Source organism: Aptenodytes forsteri, unplaced genomic scaffold, assembly GCF_000699145.1.
Source record: "Aptenodytes forsteri isolate BGI_AS27 unplaced genomic scaffold, ASM69914v1 Scaffold185, whole genome shotgun sequence".
Lineage (NCBI taxonomy): Eukaryota > Metazoa > Chordata > Aves > Sphenisciformes > Spheniscidae > Aptenodytes > Aptenodytes forsteri.
Window position 1 is genome coordinate 1,610,393 of NW_008796214.1, and position 14,079 is coordinate 1,624,471.

Below are 14,079 nucleotides of genomic sequence, written 5' to 3' on the forward strand. Positions count from 1 at the left end.
ACAGCAAAAAACTTCCTTTCTTATATTACTTTCCTATCTCTGGTTCAGCTAGATCACTCCCCAACGCATAAATTCATAGCAATACTACAATATTGTGTTCCTTGACTTTCAGATAATTTCATTTGGCATATGCAGTACTTAGAATAAAGCGTCTACTAGCAGTGTCTGACCAAATAGATTTCGACCGCTATATAAGCTATGTTCATTGAACAAGCTAATTTTACTCCGTAAGAGTTAAAAGTTTCCTTTCAAAAACCAGAAAATGTTCACAGACTTAGAAAGCTACAACAGGCTTTTTAAACAAGTAAATCATAGAACTTCTAACGAACTTCTAGATACAGTATAAAACTACAGCATGAAAAGACTTATTACTACAGTTATTTACAGAAGTTCTCCTCCGGTCTCTGCTAGTTGCCGTTACAAAATCTGCAGCCGCAGAGTTCAGTCACTGGCAGCGCCATCACCTAACACCGGCCTTACAGGCGTCCCCCCTCTCTGCATCTTCAGTGCTGGAGTGACTGGTAGAGGGATCTCCCTCCTCTCTCTGCCCCAGATAATCCTCCGCTTCTGGGATAGCGTTGACTCGCAGTACATCTAAGTAGAGAAGGTAGTCCTGGAGACAAGCTGGCAATGGCAATTCCCGGATAAACCGGTCCGATCGCAGGCGTTCGCTCGTTAGAATGGACCGGATCTCAAGACGACAAAGATGAGACAGGGAAGGAATGAAGGCTGAAAAATTAAAGAACAAGTCAAACACCGAACAGGACACCATGGGATTACATTGCTTGCCTACGGTTACCTTGTTTAGCTGGATCCCATCTGAACCCCCCCCAATCTCTGGCAGAGTTCTTGATAGTGAAGGGCTGTTTCCTGCTAGAATCAGCATTTTCAGAATTTCCCTATAGGAGCTAGAAAAGTTACCTTAAACTTCTAGAAACAAAGTGTCAAAGAATCATTTTATCCTTAATCAGAAAGTTTCATCTAACCAGCCTAGAACAGCTACCTGCTTGGGGAGAGAGGGGCTCATGCCACCTTACAAAAAATGAAAAATTAAGTCTAGAAGTAAATCCAGCAACAAAATAACACAAGGGAAAACACTTTTAGGATAAGTATTAAATGACAGCATGACTCTGTTGGCATATGATGCCAAATGTTCTAACATGTTGCTCAATAACTTGACTTAGGACAACCACTGTGCCAAAAGATACACAAACGTGTCTGTAAATGTGCATTCGCTCAAACACAAACTTTCACGTTACAGATCAACTTATCCTGATACAGAACTCTAGTGCCTCCAAACTCTCCTAGAGCGGCTTCTCCATTTATTTTATTCACAAGGAATCTGTAATATTAACTGCAACCATTTCTGTATTTCAGTATAGAAGGGTAAGTATGGCAGGGACGTAACTCCACGGGACCATACGTTTTGCAAGCCTTCAGCTGGAGGTGTGAACGCCAGTTCTTGACTTTTCCGCACGAACCCTTCATTTTTAATTTCCTGTGCTCACTCACATGACCAGCGTATCTCAGTTCGAGTGCTTGGTGTTTCTCAAGCGGGGAAGCTTGCCTCTCAGCACAGCAGCTAGCCTGCTTGCCCTGACCGCTCTTGGCTGAAAGAATGAAAAAGTGAAAACTTTCAAACTTCCCCCCCTGCTTTCTCTCTTCGGCTTTAGTTACTGGATGCTATTACAACACAAATATATTTACTAATAGCAAAGGAAACAAAGAAAGAACTTCATCTAAATTTCCCCAGATGAAACCTTTTTTCTCTTTACTCCAAAAAGATATCCTAATTAGCTTCAAATATTCCAAAGGAAGTATTATTTAACAACATTATCACATAGACACTTTAAAAATTATTACAGACCCTTTTAAAGAATTTGCTTTGAAATGAGTCACTAACAAAGACATCTGAGCGCAATTTTTCAGTAACATAATGCATAGGTCACAGTGCATGACCTGTATGGTAAAGCTGCTTTTCTGAAGCACTAGTGAGCACTAGTGTTTTCCTGGACAATCAATTATTGAATCTTTCTGGCTGACCACATTTTGATTACAGGAGTGACAATGAACAGCTAGATTTGTAGGTATTTAATATGATGATTTATATGGTTTGTATTTTAGTTACAGTCAAATGCTTGCAGAACAGGATAGACACTTCATTGGAAATACAAATCAAATTAAAAAGCGTAAAAGCAGTGGGATATTGCCTAGAAAACATAACCAGGTAATGTTGATCATCTTCCCTTAAATCTTCCCAAGAGGCTGAACAGATCATTTCAGGAAGGTGCAATACCAATTTACAGTCACTACCCATATTTTATAGCACATGCATTAATTTGAAGTGGACAAGATAGCCTAAACTGAGAATACGTACTTGAAGCATGCTAACTATGAATTGAACAATGTAATGAGTAAAATTCATTCAAATACGTTTTGCTTGCTTGTTTGTTTAGGGTAACTGCTATTTCTGCTCCCCAGCTTCTGGACAAGCAATGTCTGTCGACTGTTGAACCTTCTTTGCCATCGTGCATTAACACACAGAGCTGCTTCCCACTTACAGCCTGGAAGCTGACATACACGGAGACTTTTTTTCCTAACTGTATTGCTTACCAAAATGGCTCTTGGGAGTCCAAGTGAACTTCTCTTTGTAGTCTGAAAGGTCTTGCTCTACAGCTGGAGGAAGTCTCTTCCAGTTCGTGAACTCCAGGATGAAATTAAGGGCATTCTCGCTCACAGAGAAAATCCTGCATAACAAAAACTCCCATAAAATATCATTTTACACAACAGCATAGATATAACAATGGAAACAACGCATAGAAAGCTTTACTATTTTCTAACAAATCCTTAACAACCTACATCCTAAGCCCAGAAACAGAAAACCAATCCGAAGTAATTTTGACAGCACAAGCATTTACTAACGTAGTTTTATCTTCCTCCGTTTCTTTTTAAAAGCAAGTTAGATTGCAAGAGAAAAATACCTGCTCTGAAATTTAAATGCCTCAGTAATAGGCAGCATTCTCCTCTACACTAATTTCTTATTCCATTTCCACCTAAATTTTAATAAGGGGTCAAGACACCAGAGCATTATAAGCATTACCATCACTTTGGGGGAAAAAATGCACATATATTCAGCTACTTATTTATTAAGACAAAACAAAAAAGCCCTCCAAATTTGCAAGCATTTCAAACTTCTACCAGAGATTGCATTTATATGTATTCAGAAATCAGTATGATTCACATTTCAAATCTTTAGCACGTGTGAAGAACTTTTAACAATAGCTTAATTGAATAAAGCGTATAAGGAGGTTTAAGTAACAGCAGGTAGACCAACTGTTTCAGTATGACGAAGAGCCATGCAATTTCACAGAACAGCTTCTCGGCTAGATGTATACAATCCTGAATTTTCATCTGAATAGAAACCTAAATGCTCTAAACACACAAAAATACCAGACTAAGAATTTTTACTTCCTTCTTACAGGAGATACACGTCAAAGTTATTTTATGTCCTTTCTAGTTTATATTATTTCATTTTTCATATTTGACTGAACTTTCATACGTTCACCGAAAACCATACAGGAGAGAGATCTGATGGCCTAGTTTTCTTAAAGAGAACGGTGATTTTACTTTTCCCACTGGTAATTAAAATTGTCAGTGACCAGTTTATGATTGATTATACAGTTGTTTTGCACAAGGAGCCAGAGACAGTTAATGAACCATATGCATAAATGTCATTTGCTGTCTACTATCCTCCTGTTATCTTCCAGGAGGGAATAGGTACTATTGAAGTTAAAATTACAAAAACATTAGTTTTGTAGATTATGGTGTGATAAGCGTTATTTTAAAAAGTGGATATTTAAACAAAGGAAGTAACTGATATAAAAGTATTTGTGGATTATGTAACAAAATATCAAAAAGCATCATATATGATATACATGGACAGTGAGATCTGTTCATTCACTGAATTGCAATCTCGTAGCGTGTTTACTTTTGCAACCACTTAGTCTTCTATGAATAAATATGATCTACAGAAGCACAGATATATCATGCTTTATATATGCTCCTCTAATTACTGTTCAGAAAGCCATGGATGCTAATGATTAACAGAATCTCAGTAAGTCATAAATGAATGCATTTAAAACTACCAGTGCTATCTTAACCATGATATCTTAACAGTATCTGAAATATAAATCAATATTTAAGTAAACCTTTCATACAGGTAGGTAATGCATGTAACGAGTTCATACATCTCACATTATGCTGTTAACAGCTGAGACATATGGTAGTAAAGTCTAAGCGTCATCTTCACGGACAAGGAAAAAAACAGAAGAAAATACAAATACTTCATAATTTTAAATATAAGTTTAATTCTGTATGCCTAATTAAACATCACCAGGCAGTTATCTGTATGTGGAAGAATTAAAAAAAACAAACAAACAACAACCAAACAAACAAAAGACTGGCTTTTTTGCCACATTATTTTCTTTAACACAATCTCTAACTGCATCCGCTTCCTCTCCTCCTAGCCTTGGCCCAGCTTCACCTTACATTTGTTCCCCACCCCTCCTGACCTCTTCCTTGGTATTTGAAATTCTTCTTACCATTACCGTATTATACATATACACACAATTTGCAACTAAATTTGGGGGCTAATAAGAGATTTTCGCTATAAAAATTGCGAAATGATGCCCTTCTGCAGGGTAGTGATAAAGCAATCTCCGTTCTGGCTTTCTTCCTTAAAGAAATTTGTTTTACTGAATCCAGCCATCACCCATTGACGTTTTATTTCAGACTTTCCGTGACCCTCACCACTCCTGATCATGGCAACTGATTATCAAGTACTATCCTCTGAAAGCACGTGGTAAATAACTGTGGCAACAGCTTTGCAGATTAGCATACAATATTCAAGTAAACAAGGTAACATTGTCTGCTTACCAGGATCTGCGCGTTAAATTCACTGGATCAAAACCAGCCAAGAGCAGATAAGGCAGCCATTCCTTGTACTCCTCATGCGCTTTAATTGCGTAACTTATGAACTCCGATAATTGGTCCCCAGAGGGCAGTGAACAGCCCAGCTTCAAGAAGCGTCGAAACAAAGTAAACTTTTCATGGAACAGGCAATATCCCAAATTAATCCCAAGTAAGGCGATTCCGTATTTCAGGAAAATATCAATGAAATAAAAAAACCTATGAACAGCGCACAGGGAACAGGACATCCTGTTAGTTTTTTTTCCCCCCGGAAAGCATCTACCGTTTCACTTCTCACCTCCAAGAAAGCAAATTTCTTCTACCAAAAATCCCCCCAAACCAAAGAAAAACCCAGCGTGCCATTCTGACTGCAGTTCTTTCCGGAAAGCATCCGTTTAAAATGTAGAACCAGTTCAGGAGACCCCAGTCCCTACATTTAACTCATTTGTTCTTTTTGTCCTGAAAAACCTGTGGTTCCAACCAGCTTCCAGCCCTTCAAAGCAAGCCTTTTGATCACAAATAGAAGCTGCCCAAAGTCATCGATTACTGGTATCTGTAACCCGGAGGTACCACCACACTGCTGATCCACCACGTGCTTGCTATAAGCAGAAAGCACCATGCCCGCTTGATGAGGTTTCGCCTTAAAAATGCGCCGTGTGCAATAGATGGACAAGTACGTGAAAATATCAAATGACTGCACCCCAGAACTCGGGGACCAGCCTAATGTTCAAACTTGTTAAGGGTTTAATTTACATCCAGCTGTATTTGCAGGAAGCTCTGCAACCCACTGAACTGTTGTAAACATTTTAAAGTGTTTTTACTAAAATCATTTTATCATTATCAATTACAATACGGTAATATGATAATGAATGAGATTATGACCGGTAATTAGTGTGTTGCTTTTTAGTTAGTAATTAGATCGCACATTACTTCACAGAAGTGGTTTTGAAGTGGTGATATATGTTACCTGCCTCATTTACAGTACATTTTAGCAGTCACCTGGTCTGCATCCCTTCCGGAATTATTTATTAGACACTAAGAATAGGACAGAAGGGGAAAAAAAATGATGTCCAAGGATTTTTAAAGACAACTTCCCAGGAGCGTGTGACGAAAATTAGTAATAACAAACCCTAGGCGCTGCTCCACTGCACACCTCATGGGTCATTTATGGAGCTACGGGGAAGCACATTCTGCCTCGTGCCCTGACGCACGATGTGCCGTTTTGGATCTGGATGAGTTCCTGCCTCAAGCAATTCAAAATCACCTGCAGCCTGACCAGAGGCACAAGAGGCTGTAACAGGCACAGTCACTGGGATGTACCTTCACTATTAAAAAAAAAACAGTAATTCTGTCCTTGATTTCCCTCCTTGAAATAAGCCCTTTTAGTTCAAGTAGGACAAACTCAATCAGGATATTACTGCAGTATTTTCACTTCAGGAACATTATGAATGACTGGCAAGTTACTTATTACAATTATGGCGCTATAGATTGAGGGCAACTATTTGGTGAAGTTTTTAATAAAAATTTTCCTAAGCCAACTGTAAGAATGTGCGATCCTATTGATTAATAGCATGCAACTAGTACACACTTTACAAACATATATATATATATATACACAAGCATATATTCAAACATATTCAGCAAAGAATATCCCAGCAAAGTTAATTCTTTCAACAGCTTTATCCAGGGGGAAGAAGAAGAAAAAAAAAAAGTACATCACCTCAAGACCATCACTTTTAATTATAACAAGCTTTCTCGTAAAAAATAATTTCTCAAATAGCCTCTACACATCTGCGTACAAGCCTCAATTGTTTACGGGATTCAGGGCACCGAGGCACATCCTCTAAATGTTGGTATTTTGGCTAAAAATGTTTGCAGGTGACAAACTTCTGGCATCTAAGAACTGTTAAAATATTGCATATTTTGATTTTTCTGCCTCAAATAAAAGAAATCAGAGCAGGTCCCACGTGGAAGACAAGAGGCAAGAATGAGAAACTGAAATCATGATTCCCAAATGTAAGCCAGCCCCAAAAGCTATGTTTTTGCATCTGCTGGATAAACTGCTTTTTAATGGGGGTGAACTAACTTCACTACTACCAAAACCTCATTACTTTAAATGGCAGCACATAAGCAATAAATTTTGATCCATGTACATGAAATATTCTGTTAGAATCTGAGTTTTAAGATTTAAAAGCCTTTATTGAAGATATTTTCCTTAATAGGAAATAGCCACATAACATTACTTTGCATTAATATTCCTGAGGAGGAGTGTCTACAAAGGGTGAACTAACTAGAATTCTGGCAAAACGTTAAGTGATAGACAGCAATCAGCTGAAGGAAAAAAAAAAAGTTTTCAAAGGTATTCTCTACCACATGAAATTTCTCTGTTGTTCTAAAGCATAAAGCAGCATCAGGTAACTGCTCTCAAGCCTCAATTAAAATGTAAACCACAATGACACTACAGCTCTGTGCAAAGCTCAGAACTGCCAAGAGGTGACTGAGATTTGATTCTCTATCTTGATTTGAGCTGTGCTAGTATTCAATCCTTCAAATGTTATTTTATATATTGAATTAGTTTGGGAGGAGCACAAGGCAAGCTTGGGGACAGCAACATCTAGGTCTTTTACAGTAATAGCCCACTCCTCCACGAATTAATTTCCCACAGAAAAAGGAAGAAGAAACTTCTGTACTAAAAGGGGGGAATCAACAACAAGGACATGAAGAGCACCTCACTGACATACCATATATATGTGATTAGGAGTAAGGCTTTTATACCTTATTATTTTTCCTCCAAAATTATAGCCTTTGCATTATGAAGCAAGCATTGTTTTATTTCCTGTTGAGAACCAGGGGTGCACATCACTCACCAGGCATAAAAAGAAATGGGTCACGACCTAAAAGAATACATCGTTCAGTTCCTCAGTCCTCCTTACAGCTATAGTGTTGAGCTGATTAATTCTGCTTGTCTTGTGCACGAGACTGGCATACAGAAAAGGAAAACACTATTTTCCAATAACTCGTCCTTACTGAAAAGGATCTGGCTACTTAAGAGTCCTTTTGATCCAATTACAGCATCGAGTCACGTTCCCAGAAGACAGAGACAAGTCGATAAGGCCTTCTGAAAGCATGAAAACTGCAATTATGTCCTACAAGACTCTTCTTCAAAGAGCCGAGCTTCCCCTCAGAGATTTCGGCAGGTTCTTCAGCTCATGCACGCAATCCAAACCCCACACGCTGTTCGGATATTTACAGTTTAACTCCAGCAGCTCAAGAATTGAGGCAGGAGGGCAGGAAAACTGCACATTTAAAAAAAGTTAAATAGAGGCCAACATAATTATGAATAGTTTCAAAATGTAAGAGGTATACTTACTCTTTTTGGAAGACCATACACATGGGTGATCTGCAGTCGAAGTTAAGGCACTCTTGAGCATCTGGACTGTAGCCTTCTTTAAGCAACATTTCCAAACATTCTTTATTACCGCCATATACTGCTGAATACACAGGGCTCACTTTGCCTCTGCCTTTGTCACAAATCCGATCAGTGATTGGTATTAGTAACTCTAGTATCCTGCAAATATTTAAAAACTCTATTTATTTTGTGATCTTACGCAATAATTATTTTTAAATGTATGGTCATTTTTCATATGGTCATTACAACTTAAGAAGAAAATCTTACCTGTTTTTTCACTACTGAGTTTGCATAAAAGAACATTTTATGGGTTTTTTTTTATCATTTTTACACAGACCCACAACAAACATTGTGCTTTGGCATGGATTTAGGCTGGCAATAAACATTTTAATCCGAATCAGAGACAGGTATTTCCTATTATCCAACAATCCTTTTTACAGCAATAGAATACCTCTGCACATTAAATCCAGGCTTCATAGAAGTCTGGAAGCAAACTGAAAGTGTGAGTTGCAAATAAAATTAATACTTACTTCTGTTCAACAACACTCACTGAGATACTGAAACAGAGAAATCATCCTGTTTCATAGCTCACACCTCCGGTCCACATCCTTTCCAGCTAACAAGGATTAGTGACAAACACCGATTCCTTTGCTACTGGAACTTACTGGTGCTGCTCAGAGGTCGCCAGTTACATATTGTTGCAAAAGCTACGAAGGCAGCGTTTGGTTTGAAGACATTTCTAGTACTGACAATTTTGCTAACATCTTCCGTTTCTGAGAAAATTAACAAACCCCAGCTTCCTCAGTATCTACTACAGTCTGCCCTCCTCCTCAGTTTGAGGAGAGGCATCAATTTGATGCACAAACTTTAATGACAACTCAGCTGATGACCTCCTTTTGCTAGGGGTTAAGATCAAGCATCTACCAATAATTTTGCAGTTAGTATCATCATTAATATATTGGATTTTAAATGCTGTCACACACGTGCAAGTCACGGGGATCCAGAGTGATATTTCTCCCCAGTGGCCTGCTACTCTGGGAACTTCCTTCCACTCCGGGTTTTCTGCTACGAAAGCGACTTATATCATTGGGATTGGGCAAAGCTACAAATGCATTTCTGCAAGGATTAAAGGAACTGTTTTGTGGCTTTGATTTTCCGGCTGGTTCAGCCAATTCCTTATTTGCATATGATTACTTCTGCTACTTAATGGTCAGGACTATAATTCCAATTAAGAGCTGTTCAATTCATGCATAAAGCGTACGCTATTGTTATTTTAAAATGTAAAAGTAACATGGCTATTGAGCAAATTGGTATCTGTTTCGGCACTGTGGAAACCTCTCTAAGCTCATTAGGATGTCGATCAGGCCCAGATCAGATGCCAAATTCAAAATGGTTGTTGGCTTTACTGGGACTACTAACAGACATTTTAAATATGAAAACAATTAGAAATTCTAAACTACAAATCAGCTTGAGAACTCATTTTTCTTTCTTTTAGAGCTGAATACCCTCTTTGTCAATTCGGTTTTTATCACCAGAATCTTTTGCCTAAAAGTCTTTTTAATCACCTACTTTTTATGGCCCATTTCAGCCGCTGCGTGGATAGGTAACTGCCAGTTATCCTCGTTGCAGTAGCGATTTGGATCTGCCCCTTTTGATAACAGCAGTTCCACACACTCGGTGTGGCCCTCCTGCGCAGCAATCAGCAGGGGAGTGGCTCTGTCCTTGGCTTGACAGTTTACGTCTGCACCTGACAAAAAAAAAAGCCAATACTTTACATCACCACTACACCACACAAAATAAACAACAAATTAATCGGTAAGTGGTTTTCACAGAGTGACTTCACAGCACAACAGGTTTTCCACAGCAATGAGGAAACGTTTACTAACTTCTTGCTAACTGTTTAAACCGTCGGTGCTTAACATTAACTCTGTCAAAGATCAGCACAACACGAGATAAACGTGCTGGAGGAAAGGCAACCGGCTAGGCAATCTTTTGATGGCGATTATTTTTTGAGATTCTCCCCCAGGTACTGGTAGATCAGTTAGTACGATTTCTCCGGTCAGGTCATGGCACCCTCAGGCTTAATAGTTATGGCAATTAGTTTTGGTTGTAAGGACGTGTGCGCTTAGACACATAAAACTTGTTCATTACGTGAATGAAACTGTTGCCGTCACTTTATGACCAGAGAGAGGTATCTTCAGTTAGCCTGAACAATATCCTATTACAAGAGCAACGTCGTCAAAATCAGACCACTAATGTAGTGCTGTTGAGGGCTTCTAGAAGACCCTGATGAACCTTAATCTTTCCATATTTTTGATTTATTATTTCCTACCATCACTTGCTGAAAATACATTAAATTACCGAAACAAGATTTAAGCAACGAAGATGGTTTTGCATACCCATCTGCAACAAAAATTACATTAAAACCACTAAAATTTGAAGTCATGAAGTGCAAAAGTAGAACTAAAATTGTATCTGGTGACAGGTTGATGCAAGTTTCAGAACAATGAAGCTAAATGAATGCACACTATTACCATGGGATACAAGCAGTCTTAAACTCTCCAGCTTTCCATACTGAGCAGCAACAAACAAAGGTGTAATTCCAAAGTCATCCTTACATTCCTTGCTTGCCCCTTTCTCCAGGAGTATTTTCATTATCTCAGTGCATCCCTGAAATAAATATTTTTATTCTTAACCAACAAAAAAGTGGGGAATTGACATAATTTATTTTTCCCACACATTCCAAACAGAAATAAGAAAAAACACAATATATTCAATAGTCTAAAGATGTACCAAAAAATTAATGGCAGAAAAAAATCAGACAAGTTTAATTTAGTTTTTCACATTTGCTCATTTACACGATACATACAGATGGAAATTAGAACCATTAAGCTAACATATTTCTATTCCAGAAAAAGGTCATACATCTCACTGACGATGAGATACTAAACAGAACTCTTTCTCAAAAAATCTTGTAAGAGATTCACTTCCCAAATACAACACGTAGGCTTGTGAGTACATGCAAAACTTATAACACTTAAATAATTATTGCTTCCCAACTTCAACATCTCATGTAGTTTCAGATACACTCTTCAGTGCATTGCAATCCCTTCAGCATTTAGACAGCCTTATGACTGCTAGGGTAGGTTAGGAAAAAAATCACCCGACAAAAAGGCAAAGAACTAGATAAATTATCACTCAGAATACACCAGTTACGTGGAAATTATACGATACACTTACAGCTTACCTGAAAAGAAGCTTGGTGCAAAGAATTCCATGCAGACCAAGAATGAGGTCCTTTAACATTTGCTCCGTGTTGGAGCAGAAACTTTACAACGTCTGCATGTCCATTTTCAACAGCTTCAGGCAGAACAGTAAAAAAAAGGAAGAAAAGAAATGCTTATTAACTGGATTTAAAGAACTCACTGGAAAAACACAAATGGTCTCACCACTAACTTCCTGACACAACAATCATAATTCTTTTGAACTTGCCTTATATATGCTTACTTGCCTTTTACATTTACACTCCCAAAACAGAGTTGGAGAATGGAAATTTATCCACAAAAATTTTAGTTAGACTTGTTAAAATTCCACCTACACTGTGCTAACACAGGTAACAAAAGCAAGTCTCTCTCCTCCCTCTTTCCCGTGGAGCACGGAGACAATTCTGCAGCAGGCACCGAACTGCACAACAGTCGCAACGGCCTCCCGAACGTGTGAAGCCCAGTGGCTGTCTTACAGCAAACTTCCCCAACTCAAACTTTTTTTAAAAAAAGTTTAAAACTGTTTTAAACACCTATATAAAATTAATTTATAATGTGTACATTTAATTTATGCTAATGCATTCATTGACAAAGCCTCCTTTAGCATCCTGATTCATCCTCAGGTTTTTGCCAACAACAATTCTACCAAGACACGTTTCCTGTGTAACGGTAAAAGCTTGATCTGGTGATAAATGACCTGCGAATAGTTGCTACCGACTGAATAATTTTTAGAGTATTAGCGCACGAGCCTGCCAAAAGAGTGCCTCTGGCTTGTAGTACTCAATGTCCAACACAGAGCTGTGCCATAACCCCATTACATAGTCTGGACTAACCTGACCATAAACTTTTTCCTTTTTAAAAAATCTCTTGGATACAGAACCCCAGGGACCGTTCCTTGGCCTGTCTAACCTACGTAAGCACTTATACCTAGTGTTAACTATCATTATCCGGTGTGCTTTTAACGATGATTTCCCCACAACAGCTACCCGTTACCAATTGTTTTAAGCAAATAAGCTATTTAGTTGCTTAAAAATAAAATGTGAATAGACTTGTAAGCAAAGGTAAGGTGGCAGCCATGATGTTTGCCTGGGTACGGAGGTGAAAAAAAAAACAATAAGCACATTTAATCAGATGTTTTAGACCCTGAGGATTCACTATAGCAGAATTTTTAAGCATTTAATTATGTCAAACATAAATCATAAAAAAAATACTAAAATAATGGACTTTAATTGCTAAACTAGGAATTGCAAAAAGAATAAGAGGTCTTTTCACATAAGAAGTAGGGAGGAATTAAAAAAAAAAAAAAAAAAAAAAAAAAAAAAAAAAAAAGGAATTGCAAAAAGAATAAGAGGTCTTTTCACATAAGAAGTAGGGAGGAATTAAAAAAAAAAAAAAAAGACTTGAAACACCCCCATAGAGATGTAATCCTATACCTCCTAGACCTTTCCTGTGCTAGAAAGAAACAAAAGGCAATGCAAAAAACCAATCTGTTTTTACAATTTTGTTTTAAAACACAGTCTGAAGCAGATTTATCCATAAATAAAAAGTAATCCCTAGACCCACTCCATCTCCGAGTCTAAAGCCCAGTATTTAGGCTACAAAAATATGAAACATGATAGGCAGGGAATGAACTCTGGTGAGTTTAAACACAGTGAATAAGCTATTCCCCACTCATTGGCTGTTCTGAGATTTCTAGAAAGCTCGTGTCACCTAGGAACAGTGCGGTGGTTGCTTCAGTGGTAACTTCATTGGGGTCAGCCCCAGCTTCCAGAAGAACACGAACACTTTCCAAAGACCCGTGGCGTGCCGAAAGGTGCAGCGCACACATCCCTTCAAACGTCTTTGAATTTATGTACTCATCAGATGGAGCTACAGATGAGAATAATGGAGACAAAAAAAAGTATATCTAGCAGTGAATTATGAAACACGGTTATTTTCTTCAAATAACTGTTATTTGAGATGTGCGGCCTACAGCGTATCCACGAACGTGCTGTTATCAACTCTTTCAAACAGCAGTGTCAGTTATTGCCGGCCCCACGCAGATACCCGCCCTGGACAGAGAAGGTAAAGTAAAATCAAATGCCATTCACAGACTACAACATGCCAGTTTCTCTTTACGATAGCTAGTCAGTATCTATGAAAACACACAGAAATTTACAAAACAAGTAAGAATATGATAAGAGAAATCGACTTAATTTATATTTTATATCGCTGTTGTGGTTTAACCTCAGTAGGCAACAGCACCACACAGATGCTCGCTCACTCCTCCCCACCCCCCTGGTGGGATGGGGGAGAGAATTGGAAGAGTAGAAGTGAGAAAAACTCGTGGGTTGAGATAAAAACAGTTTAAGAATTGAAATAAAATAACAACAGCAATAATAATGTAATAATAATAATAATAATACACAAAGCAAGTGATGCACAGTGCAATTGCTCACC

The 14,079-nt window shown here is 38.2% G+C and overlaps 1 protein-coding gene across 1 annotated transcript in view; it reads right to left on the reverse strand.

Annotated features, from left to right (window-relative positions):
- Nucleotides 1–67: 67 nt before the first annotated feature.
- Nucleotides 68–14,079, reverse strand: part of ASB3 (ankyrin repeat and SOCS box containing 3) — a 14,486-nt gene continuing 474 nt past the window's right edge. The window contains exons 2-9 of the mRNA XM_009288437.2: nt 13,351–13,509; nt 11,625–11,737; nt 10,912–11,047; nt 9,947–10,124; nt 8,339–8,536; nt 4,936–5,187; nt 2,614–2,747; nt 68–729 (exon numbers count right to left, since the gene is read on the reverse strand). Coding sequence (XP_009286712.1) covers nt 461–729; nt 2,614–2,747; nt 4,936–5,187; nt 8,339–8,536; nt 9,947–10,124; nt 10,912–11,047; nt 11,625–11,737; nt 13,351–13,509 — 1,439 coding nt within the window. The 3' untranslated portion in view covers nt 68–460. The remainder of the gene's footprint in view (nt 730–2,613; nt 2,748–4,935; nt 5,188–8,338; nt 8,537–9,946; nt 10,125–10,911; nt 11,048–11,624; nt 11,738–13,350; nt 13,510–14,079) is intronic.